At 43.1% G+C, this 16,874-nt stretch overlaps 1 protein-coding gene across 2 annotated transcripts; it reads left to right on the forward strand.

Moving 5' to 3' along the window:
• The first annotated feature begins 5,244 nt into the window (after positions 1-5,244).
• On the forward strand, positions 5,245-12,943 carry mymk (myomaker, myoblast fusion factor). 2 transcript variants are annotated; one of them, XM_088995160.1, is made up of 6 exons: positions 5,245-5,502; positions 9,058-9,172; positions 10,035-10,183; positions 10,646-10,762; positions 10,842-10,982; positions 11,765-12,943. In XM_088995160.1, exons 1-6 carry the CDS (start codon positions 5,368-5,370, stop codon positions 12,002-12,004), a joined length of 897 nt encoding a protein of 298 aa, XP_088851286.1. In that variant the 5' UTR covers positions 5,245-5,367; the 3' UTR covers positions 12,005-12,943. The 2 variants fall into 2 exon arrangements, with proteins under 2 accessions (XP_088851286.1, XP_088851288.1); XM_088995162.1 differs by lacking the exon at positions 11,765-12,943 and adding an exon at positions 11,130-11,687.
• Positions 12,944-16,874: the final 3,931 nt, after the last annotated feature.

Genomic DNA, 16,874 nt, shown 5'->3' on the forward strand with positions numbered 1-16,874 from the left:
ACCGGACTTCAGAGATCCTTCCCTAGAAACTCATGTGAAGTAACAAAGTACAATGATACCTCGGCTTACGAACACTTTAGCTTATGAAGTTTGCACCTTACAAACATTCAATTTGCGAGAATACAATCTTGGCATACGAACTAGTTTTCGGGAAACACACGTAGCGTCACAAAGGCTGGCGGACTAGTTTTCGGCGGAAGAACACCAAACCACACGACCGAACAGCGCCACCGTGGCTTCCGGACAACTCTTCCACACCCACTTTCTTTCAGTGCAGACGTGGTTTGTTATGGAGTGGAGTACGATTGCTATTATTGGACCGAAAAAGACCCTACCACAGGCTAGTGTTAAGAAGACATTAAAGGACAACCGACACCATTTTTTGTTTCCTAACTGATATCAGTAAAACGTTTTATAGCATCTAAAATACCCAAAACACGCAGACTGATATAGATGAAAAGGTTTCTTCAGCCGTCATCTGTACTTCTTTGAAGGTGTCGGATGTTTCGCTTCTTATCCAAGAAACTTCGTCAGCAAACGTCGGACGTTTCGCTTCTTATCCAAGAAACTTTGTCAGCAAACTGCAGCTAGCAGGGGACAGTGTGAGTGAGGGTATTATTGCCGAGAAAGCACGGCAACTTCACTCGGATATCATCATGAGGCAACGACCATCACAAAGGTCAATGAAACAACTTTATTTTACAGTACAGTTTATTTCTTTCATTACAATACAATAGCACATTTATTATACATAAAATAATGTATGTTTTGTGTAGTTTAAGGCTTATTTCAAAGAAAATTATGTGCATGGCGACCTGTGAAGGGATTATTCTCATTTTTAATGATTTCCTTTCGATTGGAGTGCTAACAAATAAAATTCTGTCAAAGAACCGATAAAGGGACTCTCGTATAGATTCTGGTGGAAGCTCTGCAGAAACTCTACCGTGATTGGGATCTTTTTCTTTGGTGTTCCAATCCCACACAGAGCAGCTGCGTGGATTGTTCCGGTGCACATCATGACGTGTCCAGGGGAATGTTTTCACCCACCTCCCAACTCTGCGTCGATTATAAATCAGCCGCCGCACAGGAAGTGACGAAAATATAAAAGTCTGGGTCAAAGTCTGGAGACACTTGGCCCGGCGTGCCGCACGTCTCGTTCCACTTGACGTAAAAAATCCCGGCACGTCCATAAAACTTCCTCGGGGCCACACATCGTCATTCATCATCACAGCGGCGGCCTTTCCTTTCCTTGTCGCTCGGCTGTTCACGAGAAGGAAGATGGGACGACGCGGACCACGCGGTTTAAAAATGCAGTTGCAGGAGATCGAGTCGATTCAAATATACTGGCCAAGTCTGAGACAAGTCTGAGTCCAGTGCCAAGGAATCCGAGACAATAAATAAATAAATAATAATAATAAAATAAAAATGAAAAAAAAAAACTGGACACGTGTAAATATGGGTTGATGCAATACAGCTACAGTACATATATCAATATGCCTTTCTTGATACTTGCACTATGTATTTTTTTTTTATGAAACGGTTTTTCACATTTACAGTATACAGTTTACATTTTTATTTTGCTATGTTTAGAATATCTTGTTTTCTATCCTTTCACCGCTCCCCCCCCAACCCTTTCAGGTGCTGCTGTGGACTGCAAATTTCCCAATTGTGGGACGAATAAAGGTTTTCTGATTATGAATGCATGCATGCATGCATGCATTCATAATCAGAAAACCTTTATTCGCCCCATACATACATACATACATACATACATACATACATACATACATACATACATACATACATACATACATACATACATACACACACACACACACACACACACACACACACACACACACACACACATACATACATACATACATATGTAACGGAGTTGTGCACTTAGATTATTAAATTATGAAGGAAGTGACGCAACGGCGCACAGTGTGGCACCATGTCCCGCCCATAGTTTCCAGAACAATCTCAAGGAGATTCAGGGTGAGTCGCAATTTTCTGTTGGTCTCGATCAACGCGCTTTCATGACAATATCTTATTTTGTTTCCCCTCTTGTACTGTCTAGTGTTATCTAATTAGTCATTTCGAGTCCAGATTACTTTTTGTGTCATTATTTACTTCACGTTTTGTCGAGTGGAACTTTGAAGCACATGTGCTTCATAGTGCTTTTCTATTGCGCAGTTAATCACAAGACGAAACCCATGCGACTTCACCCATCCCTTCTGCCATACTGTGTTGCAGGTAATAATTGCTTCATTTCGTTTTTATTGTACAATATTTAGTTTATTGTGTCGTGTTTCATTTGCCCGTGAATGTTCGTGGCGGGTTGAACCGTGCGCCCTTGCAAGCCACCGCATGTTCTGCCGAGTCTCCGCGTATGATGCGTTCAGTGACATCATGTAAATAACATTGAACTTGTGTTGTATTCTCTTTTTCTGTAAATAACCACTATACGATCACACGTTGTTAATTATGTTTTGTTATCTAAAATGTTTTGCATTTGAGAACAATCTCGAGGAGATTCAGGTTAATCACAAGACGAAACCCATGCGACTTCACCCATCCCTTCTGCCATACTGTGTTGCAGAAATAAAAGAAGTAAAAAGACATCCACGCGTCTGGTCTCATTAATACGGCAGCATCGTGGAGATGAAGACAGTCACTGTTGTGACACCCGTCACACACACACACACACACACACACACACACACACACACACACACACACACACACACACACACACACACACACACACACACACACACACACACACACACACACACACACACACCTACCTACCTACCTACATACATACATACATATATACATACATACATACATACATACATACATACATACATACATACATACATACATACATACATACATACATACGTGACGGGTGTCACAACAGTGACTGTCCTCATCTTCACGATGCTGCCGTCTTAATAAGACCAGACGCGTGAATGTGTCTTTTTATTTCTTTTATTTCTGCAACACAGTATGGCAGAAGGGATGGGTGAAGTTGCATGGGTTTCGTCTTGTGATTAACATGTATCTCGTCCAGATTGTTCTTAATATGCAAAACATTGTAGATAACAAAAGTGGTGATTTACAGAAAATGAGAATACAACACAGGTTCACTGTTATTTACATGATGTCACTGAACGCATCATACGCGGAGACTCGGCAGAACACGCGGTGGCTTGCAATGGCACACGGTTCAACCCGCCACGAACATTCACGGGCAAATGAAACACGACACAAGAAACTAAATATTGTACAATAAAAACGAAATGAAGCAATTATTACCTGCAACACAGTATGGCAGAAGGGATGGGTGAAGTCGCATGGGTTTCGTCTTGTGATTAACTGCGCAACAGAAAAGCACTATGAAGCACGTGTGCTTCAAAGTTCCAGTCGACAAAACGTGAATTAAATAATGACACAAAAAGTAATCTGAACTCGAAATGAATAAGGGAACTAATTAGAGAACACTAGACAGTATAAAAGGGGAAACAAAATAAAATATTGTCATGAAAATGCGCATTAATCCAGACCATCAGAAAATTGCGACTCACCATGTATCTCGTCCAGATTGTTCTGGAAACTATGGGCGGGACTTGGTGCCACACTGTGCGCCGTTGCGTCACTTCCATCATAATTTAATAATCTAGTGCACAACTCCGTTACACATACATAAACAGACAACCAATCAAGTGAAAAATAATAACTACAGAAATAAATACACAAATCCACAAATAAATACATAAAAACATAAATACATGAATACATTAATAAATACATACATAAATGCATACATAAATACATACATAAATAAATACATAAATACATACATAAATAAATACATAATTACGTACATAAATACATAAACAAATACATATTCGCATGAACGAACGAACAAACGAACGAACAAACAAACAAACAAATGACTAAAAAAACATGTCGAGTTCTTCAGTCTTGGTATGGTTGACACTTATTCTTCTTTCTTTTTGTAAACTTAATCTTCCCTCACTCTAACACGGTTCATCTTTACAAAAAAATACAATATAATACAAAATAATAGAATACAATCCAATACATATTGATTTATGTGTAGCATTGTAACAACAGCCGAACCTGGAACAAAGCGCTTAACATGGACAGCTAGCAAATACAGGACAAAGCATACAGCTCGTCCTCGATTCGGTTTTAAATCCGATATAAATACGTGAACTCGCATGAAGGGTACCAGTATACATTAACACAGTCATGAAATAAAGCAAAATGTTACATCAAGCTCTCAATGGCACACATAGTTCTGCTGAGTCTCTCCACTTTCAAGGTAGCTCTATTGCAGGGGTCGGGAACCCTTTTGACTAAGAGAGCCATAAAAGTTCAATATTTAGAAATGTTTTTCAGTGAGAGCCACACACGCGCGCGCACATACAAACGCTCGCGTGCGCGCACACACACACACACACACACGCGTGCACGCGCCGCCACTTTTCAACAAAATATCAGAATGTATTATTTAAAATAACTTTGTGATGGTACTCACCATTAACATGAATGGTTTTCCGTTCCTCGTGATTGGTAGAAATCTAGGCAAACGATCGGAATGAAATTCAACTTGCCGGTCAGAGGCGAAGTTACTGCTAGCTAGCCTGCACACGGCTCATAAGCTTCCACACTTGCTATCTGCAATCTACTTCTCGCAGAAGTATGTTGATGCTAACGTTAACATGGGGCTTGTTAAAATGTCACTGATATTCGACTGTTTCATCGATGGTATTGTATCATTGCAAATTAGAATCAGAACATTTTCTCTCCTCTAATGCTCCGGTGCATTAACGCTGAAGTGCACTAGTTGGGCTCATTTAAAGGGCCGTGTACCTGTTTCAACATGACGGCCACTATCATCCAATCAAAATGGCGCTTTCGGCCAACCTAGATCAGTGACATCCAATCAAAATTGCGCTTTTCGCCAACTGCAGCCCCAACGGGAAATGAACGGAGAAAAAACCACAATATGTATTTAGTTTTATCGGCGAGCCATATGCAGTCATCAAAAGAGCCATATATGGCTCGCGAGCCATAGGTTCCCGACCCCTGCTCTATTGTTAGCATCAAGGCTAACACGCGCGGGAGCAAATGTTTGGCTGGCGTCGCGCCACGCACGGCTGCCCGGCTGCGCAAACAGCTGCCCTGCGATGACGACGAGCGTCCACACTTGTCACACTCCCCCGCTCACACCCACTATGGACATTTTGGACTGGACACCTCGCTTCACCGCCGCATCCTGCAAGCACCTTCTCTGGTGGTGATTTTTGCGTCTTGTTTGGCGAGATGGGCGCCTACATCGCCAAAATGTTGCTGCCCTGCGTCAGCAGTGTGGTCTTCCTGCCGGCCGCCAGCGTGGCCGCCAAGCGTGGTTTTCACACGGAGGCCATGGTCTACTTCTTCACCATGTTCTTCAGCGCGGTGAGATCTCGTCCTCCTTTCGTTTTTGGTATAAGCTTTGCTAAATTGGCTCCACCGAGCCTTAAATTGTGGCTATTGCGCAAAATTCTTCATTCGTGCTCACTAAATGGTCCAAATTTCCCATCTGTCCGGTTAGTATGTGTATGTGTTTGTGTGTATGTGTTTGTATGTGTAGTTAGCGCTTTACGGCTAACTGCTTACATCGCAATTAAAAGCGGATTGACTCGGCTAAACTCAAGGCTAATGATACACGTGAATAAACTAGCCTGTTTTTGAACTGCTAATGTTTTATTAGTAAAAAATACACAAAATAAACAAATAACAGATTAACTGCTAACGTTTCGGTTAATGTCTTGCATGTCAGGTATTCAGCTCACTGAATCGAAAAATTAGCATTTATATATGAAGGTTTTATTTAAAATTATGGCTTACGACTGGCATTTCACCTCACCGTGAGTCTGTTAAGCAAGCTATCTAACCAACTATCTATTAGCTAGCTAGCTAGACCTCTATTTATTTGAGTTACTTCCGGGTTGAGTGATCACTGGCGCGTGTGGCTGCTGCTGCTCACCCACAGAAAAATTGATCCTGTGACTGTAAAGTGACCTTGAGTGTTTTGAAAGGCGCTTTTAAATGAAAAATGCATTATTATTATTAAAATAAGGTATATTTTGTGTAGTTTTAAGGCTTATTTAGTGGAAAATTAAGTAATATAATAAAGCTGCGTGTTTGCTTTCGACATTTAGCATGTAGTAGACGTGCACATTCCACCATGACGTCCCTGATCCAGTGCTGAAAAGGACGCTTTGATCAGTGACGTGTGGTGAGGTTCATGGCTGGTGAGGCACTGACGTCATCACAGTCAGATTTACAAACATATGAAGTCCACAGAGTGGCTTATTCACCATTTGATTGGCATGTCAGCATTCTTTATATACTGTATGCAAACTGTAGAAAAGAAAAAAAATGAATGAAAAAAACGTTATTATCGTGTTACCTTTACTTATAAATGAAGTCCTAGTCTCTCTGTCTCAATGGAGATCACTGCCAGTGAAGAAAGTTGTCCTTGATCAGTCCTGTTCCGATTGTATTTTTTCAGTCTTTTGTGCTGAAAATGACCCCTCCACTGATGCTGTAGTAGATGAAATAGTGAGCATGAGCTGGAGCAACTTTGTCGCTTCAAGAATAGTTTCAATGAGATCCTTCTTGGCCAAAAAGCTGTCCAGGAGATTTACATTCATCCCTCCCTCACCGTTTGTGACCTATACAGTCCGGTGTTGGTCTTTCTTTAATTATTATCTCCTGCTTCGATTGACAGTCCAGTTTAGAAAATTCTTTCAATTTAGATATGTAATCCACCATTCTGAAAATAAGGCCAAGCAACACGAAAAAATGACTGGATGGTTGCACTTAACTTGCCAACTGTTTACTGTATTCTATTATTCTGCAGCCGAGGAGTCGCAAGAATAAGCTCTAATCACCAGCGCCCCCTGTCATGAGGAAGGAGAACTGTGTGCCTCACCTATGCACACAGTTTTGATAAAAATAAAATAAAACAAACACTGAAGTACAGTGTTTATAATGTACAGTGACTCTACATTATATACACCAGCTAAACTGTGGAAATTAGGTCATATACTAAAAGCTTTTGAACACTTTAATAGCAATATGCACAGGGACAGCAATGCGGTTTCACTGAAGAGCAAGCCAGCACAGTTAGCATAGTCATTGCGCAATCCATGGTGAGTCTCAGCCGGCTGCTGCTTCACCGCTCGTCTCCACTTTATTTGAACGGTAAACGTGTAAAGTATTTGAACGGTAAATGTGAAAATTCAGCGATTTTGAAAAAAAATCCAAAAATGGTGAAGTTAAATGGAAAAGAACGTTAAAGTACAAATCACTAAATAAATATAACTGTTTAGTGTATTTTATCATTTGATATTTCCATGATGACAGGTGAGGCACAGCCTCATCTGCCTCCCCTGACTGCACGTCACTGCCTTTGATCCTCCCCTCTTTCATTTAGAACTACTTCATGTCACAAAGAAGGTGCAGAAAGTGGTGAAGAATGAAGGACTCTCTGTGTCTTTGTGTTGTTATATTATTTATTTAGCTTATATATATATATATATATATATATATATATATATATATATATATATATATATATATATATATATATATATATATATATATATATATATATATATATATATATATATATATATATATATATATATATGGGCCATGACAAACGACAATGCCTTCTAGATTATGCTTACTATCTCAAAATAACGTTTTGTATCATTCATTGACTTTTATTATTTAATTTGGACAGAAAGGTCAGATTTATCTTGGACAATAGTCTTGTCACATACAAAAATAATGTAGAAATTATACATATATCTTATTTTGAACACAAATATGCTACAATAACGTCAGAACATAAAGTCATGATGCCTTACAAAAATAATTAATATCGTGTATACTCAAGAAATGAGTATACTTTTTTTTTAATTGTACAACATACTATAATGACAGTCACAAGTTGACTACTGCGCAAACTACGTTTCCCACAGCCCTGATTGGCCAAGCAATGTTTTGTGAGCATATGCTGCCAGTGATTACCAAGTGGGTGTTTCTTAGATAATTACCATATTGAGTCGCATGTGTCTTACCTTCTATGGCAACGACTCCGTCGAACCCCTGAGACCAACTCACCGAACCCCTGGGGTTCGATCGGACCCAGGTTAAGAACCACTGATATCAAGCTATCTAGGTAGCTAGCTATCTAGCTAGTTATCTGTTAGCTACCTATTAGCTACCTACTAGCTGGCTAGCTAGCTTTGTGTCTGTGTATTTAATAGTGACATTCAGTGTATTAGCTAACTAACTCTCTAACTTACTAGCTATTAGCTATAGAGTTATCTAGGTGGCTAGCTATCTAGCTAGCAATCTGTTGGCTATCTATTAGCTATCTACTAGCTAGTTAGCTATCTATTAACTTCCGGTTTGAGAGAACACAAAATAAACAAATAACAGATAAACTGCTAAAGTCTTGCATGTCAGGTATTCAGCTCACTGAATCGAAAAATTAGCATTTGGCTATGAATGTTTTATTTAAAATGATGGCTTCCGTCTGGCATTTCACCTCACAGTCTGTGAGGTGAGTCTGTGAGTCTGTTAAGCAAGCTATCTAAATAACTATTTATTAGCTATGTCTTAGCTACCTAGCTAGCTACCCTTCTATCTATTTGAGTTACTTCTGGGTTGAGTGAACACTGGCGTGTGTGGCCGCCTCTGCTCACCCACAGAAAAAAATTCATCCTGTGACTGTAAAGTGACCTTGAGAGTTTTGAAAAGCACTTATAAATGAAATGTATTTTTATATTATTATAAAATGTCGGCATGTGTGTCCATAAAACATTCCTTTGCACAAAATACGAAAAATGAATAGAATGTGCACGCAAAAATGCTAATTTGTCACCACAAAATCCTAAAACCCCACCCCTAGCTCTGCCTTTCGTCATCCATTTTGTCTTTTGACATGTCTAGATCTACCACGCCTGCGAAGGTCCAGGCCTGACTATCCTATGCTTCATGAAGTATGACATCCTGGAGTACTTTACCGTGTACGGTACAGCACTGTCCATGTGGGTCACGCTCATCGGTGAGTCCGACCCAATGGCCCATGGCGCGGTTTGGTTTGATTGGAAATGGAATGGGGATAGGGTTTGTCCTTCTGGACCGTTGAAACCATTATTTTTCTCCTCAACGCGGCACTATGAATCAACGATGGGATTTGTAGTCCTATGTGAGCGTCCAATTTTAACTTGCCGATGTTGGACCTGTACGGACTTGTGGTGTGACCAGGAGTGGCAAATTTGAGTGGGCTTGGAAGGAGACTTGACTGTTGTGGACCTGGTTGGTCGTGAAGACTGTTGACTTCTCGGTAGACCTGTGACTAGACTTATGACTGGACTTTTTTTAGGCCTGACATTTCAGTGGCTGACTGAAGGACACTTGCTAGTTAACATGTCAACCAACTAGGTCATGGACTCTCAAGGTTGATTTCAAAGCGCACTTTTCTGGGATTTGACGAGCAGGCGGAATTTAAAGTGGATTTCCAAGTCCACTTGGAGGTACACGTCTTCAAAAGACTTGTAAGTCCACCTCTAAGACTTTTGGACTTTGAAGTGGATTTCAAAATCGACTTGGAGGTGACCTTGGAGGTAGACGGTCTCAGAGGATTCAAATTGGAAATGGACTGCGACATTGCTCTTCAAAGAGCTGTCAGTGGACTTGGAAGGGTACCCGAAAGGAGAGTTGTCTGTGTTTCTCGGTAAAAACGTCTACCTTGTTTTTTCTACCGAGGAACACAGTAGATGTTTCTTGGGACACCCAATTCGGACTTCTTTGTAAATTTGATTGTAGACCCCAAGTACACTTATGATCCCGGTTCACTTTGTAAGAAACTTCTTAGCAGACTTGCAATAGGGCCCAGTAAGTAGACTTTGTCTTTTTTTATTCAGCTTTGGGGGACTTTGAGGAGCCTCAGCGGTCCAGCATGACCATGTTTGGAGTCCTGAGCATCGCGGTGCGGATCTACCAGGACCGCTGGGGATATGGGATCTACTCGGGTCCCATCGGATCGGCCGTCTTCATCATCACCATCAAATGGGTGAGTCCCACCGGCAGAAGTCGCTTCTCGCGACTTTCCCCAGTGACTGATTGTTATGGGCCATGATATTTCGTGGATATTTATTGTAGGGATGAGTTGGGGGGGTTGTTTTTGTATTGGGGAAACATTACCTGTGTGCGGTAGCTCTTCACTGTCCTATTTACTTGGCCACACCCATCGTCCAGCCACTCATGAGTTCGTCCACTTTATTCATCGGTGTGTTTGGGAACCCCTCAGTTCTGCCCCCCTTTTCTTTATGGTCATCTCTTCTTGCCACTTCCTCCTCCTCCCCCTCACTTACTTTTCAGCCCATTCTCGTCCCCCTTTTATCCTCTTCCTCCCCCATCCCATCCCCTTCAGTACTCCTGCTAACCTCCTTCTCCAATTCCTCCTTTCTCACTCGTTGACCTTGTTCTTCTTACCTTTGCGACATCCTCACCACCTCCCTTCTCCTCCTGTCAGCTTCAGAAGATGAAGGAGCTTCGAGCGGTGTACCCGGACAAGCACGTTTACACCCAGCAGGTCGGTCCAGGCTGCTGTTTCGGAGCTTTGGCCCTCATGTTGCGCTTCTACTTTGAGGTTTGTTCTCAGCACACCCGCCGGTCGTCCCGTGTCTGCCATCAAGACCAAGGTCTGTGTGTGTTTGGGTGTGTGTTAGGAGTGGGACTACGCCTACGTTCACAGCTTCTACCACCTGTCTCTGTCCGTGTCCTTGGTTCTGCTGCTGCCCAAGAAAAACCGCTACGCCGGCTCGGGCCGCAACGCCGCCAGGCTCAGCTGCTGGACACTCTGCTGCTGTGTAGGTGGACTCCTTTTTAGATACCGTGCTCTCCTCGCAAAAAGTATGGGGGGGGGGGTTCGGTCGGCCAGTGCTTTTGGTGTCTCCTGTCACCGTCCTCATCCCCTCCACACTTCCTCTCCTGCCTCCTGCTTCCTTCTCCTCCAGCTCAATTCCTGCACGTCATCTCGACCTCCCTCCTTCTGTTCGTCTTGGACCTCAACTCCTCCTTTTCACCGCTCCCCTTCGGGCCGTCGGTTCCTCCTCACCTCCTGCGCCTTTTTACACCTCCTGCTCCTCCACTCTTGAATCTCCCTAATAGCATCTCCTGCTGTCTCCTCCTTTGTACGTATCTTCCCCCTGGCCGATTTCCTCTTCATCCTCACTCCTCGCTCTCTTCCAAATGTCTTCCTCAACTTCCCCTCACCTCGTTCTCCTGAGCAACCTTGTCCTCCTGCTGTTCATCTGCAGCCCTCCATCGCCGTTTCACCTCCCTCCTGTTTCCTCCTCCTCTCCTGAATAATTCCACGACCTCCTCTTCGGTTGAAAACATGTACTGCTCCTTCGGTTACTCCTGCCCCTTCTCCAAATGTGGCTAGCTCCTGGCTCCTCAATGAACTGAGGAGCCAGGAGGCCTCTCCCTCCTCGTCATCTCCATGGACTTCCTGTTGCTCCTTCTTTTTGGGCTCCTCCATGACTCCACTTGCTCTCGGTTTCTCTAGTCATCCCCACGCCTCCTCTTCATCTCCCCCTCCTCCCGTTCACTCTGACCTACTGTGCATGTTCTGCACCCGCATCCGCAGAGCATGTCCCCGGCCTCCTACAAGGAGAAGAAAAACACCCCGGAGAAGAAAGACTCGCCGGAAAAGAAAAACATGGGACGGAAGAAGACTAAGATGACGATATCGGCGTGCCGCTCGCTTCTCAACGCCTTGTCGGCGACCGAGAAGACCCCCGTGTTGCCCACCTTCTCCCCGCCGCTATCTGCGCCCATCAAAGGGACCTCCATCAGCAAGCTGAAGGAGATGAATGGATGGAAGTAAGGCAGGGAGACCTTCAGGTGGTGGAACGCTTGGGGTGCAGCAGGTGCAGGGGTGTCCAAACTACGGCCCGCGGGCCAACTGCTGCCCGCAGCCCGTAAGAAATTTTATAAACAGAATGGAATATGGCCTGCACTTCAAATTTTGCCCGCACTTCTAAATTTTAACACCAGGGGAGCTACTGTTGGTCAAGGCAGTTGCTCCATCAAAAAGGCCAATCCCAGAAGAAATTTACCCTTTACTAAACGTGGCAGAACCAAAGAAGCGAAAGGTAGAAAGTGAATGCGGAAAATTTCAGACACGGTGAGTGAATATTTCTTCAAATAATTCAAGGGGAATTGTGTCTGTTTGATCTGCACTGAAATTGGGGCAGTTATGAAAAAGTATAATGTACTACAAATCTCCAGTGTAGATTTTGCTGTAGTCATTTGTCATCATGGTGCACAATGCAACGTTTGCATTGCTTGCTACAAGCCACTAAGCCCCTTTCATAAGTCTCACGTACAGTTTACAGTCACGGTTTAATGTAAATTTACGTTTTGTAGCGTCACATATGTTGTTAGCTTCTTTTGAATCTTTCCTCTGGGTTGAGGTTCTGTGCATCTATTTTGGAAAATGATATGCAAATGCACAACCTTAGAACGCTTGCGAAAGTCCGAAAGAAAGAAGCAGGTTTCTGATTGGCTGCCGTGCCGAGTATGCAAATTTCAACTGCAGGTAGCCTATGTTTGTGTGTTCGGCGACGGTACACGTGTACTGTTTGCGCGTGAAGGCGAGGGCGTCCGTGGAGAGTTTGTTGAGTGCGCGGTCAGGACAAACCATCTATGATTTTGCGGAATTTAACACAAGTAGGTATTATTGAGCTTGAATATTTCGTTGTGTAATAATATGTTTTGAATGTTGAAAGTGATTCCATTTTTCAATAAATGTTGATTTCTTTAACTTTGCCCCTTCGATGGAAACTTATTAAAATCAGACGCAATCTTGATAAATCACAGTGCATATGTTATTTTAATCTATTTCCGTTTACTCCTCCAAGTATCTATATAGTATATAAACGCCATATCTTGCATATTCCTTGAGACAAATTTATTAACTGATCAGGGATATTTTTCACATTTGAAAGACAGTTAATAAATTGGGTTGTAGTGTACTTACTGTGCTATGAGGTTTGTACACACTACATTTAAAGGACAACCGGCACCATTTTTTTTTTGTTTCCCACTGACATTAGAAAAACGTTTTATAGCATCTAAAATACCCAAAACAGTCAGGCTGATATTTTTAGTTAAATGAAAAACACCAATAAAAATGACTTCAAAATGAATCCGGAAATGGTCAGTTTCAGAAGGTCCCACCCCCTTGTTCGTGACGTCACGCCAAGACGTCTTGCCTTGCTCGAGAATCAAAACAATGACTTCAGATTCGGAGAAGATGCTTTCTCTTTACTCATCCAGTTATGGATATGATTCAAATAGTTCTGAAGACGAAAGCATAAATGTTTGCAATTGATTAAAGGAGTCCTCCATATCAACTCGAGCAATCAATGACAGCAATGTAGCACCCAGAAAATGCAGAAGATGGCGCCTAAGCTCCATTAGAAATGGGCTGATTTGTCAGATGGGAATTTGTGTCAGCGAATATCAAATAGTTGTCTTGGTGCAACACACAACGATTCACCATGGCGTTATTTATGTGTTTTCCTTCTAATTTCACCATCAACACGGATCAACACGAAGTTTTCAGACTAAACAAAGTACCGCAAAATGCATTGTGTGTCGTTTTCTCGGTCAGGGGCGGTCCAAACGTGACGTCACATGGGGATCGTCATCAACTCGAAAACAAGACTTCATGAATATTCAGCGCAAGTCTTACAACGTAAACTATAGCTATATGCTGTGGAATCTTTGTAAAATATGCTCAGTCGAAGTCATTTGAAGTGATTTTACAAATTATGGACATAACTTGTCTGGAGGAGGCGTCGGTTGTCCTTTAATGCTTTAGGTTTAGTATTTCCGGTCCAAACACTCCCTCCAAATGCTCCTGGCCCGGCCCCCCTGTCAAATCTTACAACCCAATGCGGCCCGCAAGTCAAAAAGTTTGCCCACCCCTGCAGCAGGGAAAAGAAAACAAAATGGCGGCTCAGAACACGCACACACACACAAACACACACACATACATACACAATCACTCACTACCACATGCACACACGCATTCACACACACACACAATCACATGCACACACACATTCATATAAACACACGTGTACACGCACACATAAACAAACATACACACACACACAATCACACGCAATCACATGCACACACAAAGGCACACACACACACAATCACATGCACACACAGGCTTAAACACACACACACAAAATCACATGCACACACATACAAATTTACACACACACATGCATACATACGCACAATCACATTACACACATGTACACACCAACACAAAATCACGCACACACACATATATAATCACAATCACATTACACACAAAACACACCGACACACAAAATCACACGCACACACATACACACACAATCACACACAATCACGTACACACACATACACACAAAGGCATACACACACACACAATCTCACGCACACACACAGGCACACACACAATCACATGCACACACACACACACACACAATCACACACAATCACATGCACACACACAAACACACACGCACAGATACAGTAAAAGTGACTGGCTCGTCAGTGAGAGTAGCAAACATGTCCAAAAAGAATAAATTGTCTGGAGCGAAACGTTTCTCCAGGACGGAGAGACGGACAGACCGCCCGTCTGTCTGACGGTCGGGCTGTCCATCCGTCCGTCCGCCCTATCTCCCGTCCATCTGACTTCCTGTGAAGACTCTCGCTAACTTTCTGGACGGCGGCCATCTTGTGGGCCTGACACCATGTCTCATTTCTGCTGTCAATGAACGCATCTTGGGGGACTTTTTGGAATTTTCATATCCACTGATGAGAGGGCGGCGGTGCATAACCCCCGCCCACCCTCCGCGAAAAAAAAGACGATCTCATAGCCTGCACGTGTGCAATCCCATCGTAGCATGACATCAGTTCTGTCAGAGGTCGGTGTCTCCCGTCTCCCATCCAGACGAAAACTCGGCCCCCCCAAACCCTCATTCCTCCACCCCAAAAAAAACAGTTGTCTCGGGCACGGCAGCGCGGCGGCTTGGCTCCGCTCACTCCTCGAAAGATACACGAGCTCGTTCTGCTTTGGTGGTCTTTCTCTCCAACCGGCACTCTAGCTAGCATCATGGCACTTGACATGGTTGATTTGCTTTCATGGACCGAATAAAATGACGTGACGAGCCAGATTTGGCCCCCGGGCCTTGGCTTTGACACAGGTAATGTAGAAGGTCGACAAGGATTTGAAAATGAATTTATATGTCCAACACAATGTCCCAACTTCATTGGAATTAGCTGGTCGAAATTCTACATTACAGGTGTCCAAGTCTAGCCCGCCATGTCAAATTATTCGGCCCGCCAAGGCAAATCAAATTTGTGAAATTCTATGATGCTTGCTAAAGTTTGAACCAAAATTTAACATTGTTGTATGTAAATCACAAAAACAGTCATTATTTTTACTTTAAATTTGAAAACTAGTTATCCATTAATGTGTTGTGCACTCTGTATGTAATATGTGCAGGGGATGAAACAATATAATGGCTTCCCCAAATTAATAACGGCCCCCCCGAGAGGAAACCGGAACAACAATATGTCCCACTCGTGGCAAAAGAAATGACTTTGACACCCTTAACCTAGAACAATGAATTTGGAGAAGCCAAATTACAGAGCGCACAAATGAACGAAAAAGTAGTTTTCAAATTTGAAGTCCAAAATAATGACTCTTTTTGTGGTTGACATGGGACAATTAGAATTTTTGGTTCAGACTTGTGCAAATATGACATTTCACAAGTTTGATTTGCTTTCGCGGGCCGAATAAAATGATGTGGCGGGCCAGATTTGGCCCACGGACCTTGGCTTTGACACGTGGTAATATAGAAGATTGTCGATGATTTGAAAATGTTTTTATGATGACTTTATTCTACTTTATAAGTCCAACACGATGCGGGCCGAATGAAATAATGTTGTGGGCCAGATTTGGCCCTCAGGCCTTGACTTTCACACCTTTGACATAAGGGATTAGCCAGCCTGCTCAATACAAAGAGAGATAGCTAGCTTGCTCGCTAGTTAGCTCAATCATAGCTCGCTATCTAGCGAGCTTGATTGAATAGAATGGCACTTTGCATGCTTGATTTGCTTTCGTGGGCCGAATGAAATGATGTGTCGGACCAGATTTGTCCCTCGAGCCTTGACTTTGACACCTGTGACATAAGGGATTACCCAACTAGCTGAATACAAAGAGAGCTAGCTAGCTTTCTTGCTAGCTGGCTCGATCATAGCTCGCTAGCTAGCTCGATCGTAGCTCGCTAGCTAGCTCGCTAGCTTGATCAACTAGCAGGGCACTTGACATGCTGGCTTTTCTTTCCTGGGCCGAATGAAATGATGTGGCGGGCCAGATTTGGCCCTCAGGCCTTGACTTTGATACCTGTGACGTAAGGGATTAGGCAGTTGGCTGAATACAAAGAGAGATATCTAGCTTGCTCGCTAGCTAGCTTGATCGACTCCATTTTATTGAAAAGTTTATAGCATGGAATGTCAGTCCAGTAGCGCTCCGTCAAGCCGCCAGACTCCCGGTGTAAGCCGACCTCGGTGTTAGCGGAACGAGTGAGTGCGGCTTGACGAGCAGCTGCACTAACAGTTGGCGGCGGTGCGGCTGTTAGCTTCTGTCGTCCGGGGGAAAGTCCAACGTCAACAAAGAGAAA

This window comes from Hippocampus bargibanti, linkage group LG04, assembly GCF_051943395.1.
Source record: "Hippocampus bargibanti isolate YZ-2025 linkage group LG04, ASM5194339v1, whole genome shotgun sequence".
In the NCBI taxonomy this organism is placed as follows: Eukaryota; Metazoa; Chordata; class Actinopteri; order Syngnathiformes; family Syngnathidae; genus Hippocampus; species Hippocampus bargibanti.

Excerpts from the sequence above, each read along its gene's own strand:
- mymk (XM_088995160.1), top strand. The coding sequence starts at position 5,368 with ATGGGCGCCTACATCGCCAAAATGTTGCTGCCCTGCGTCAGCAGTGTG. Across the intron at positions 10,184-10,645 it reads TCATCATCACCATCAAATGG|CTTCAGAAGATGAAGGAGCT; the intron begins GTGAGTCCCACC and ends TCCTCCTGTCAG. Across the intron at positions 10,983-11,764 it reads GCTGGACACTCTGCTGCTGT|AGCATGTCCCCGGCCTCCTA; the intron begins GTAGGTGGACTC and ends CCGCATCCGCAG.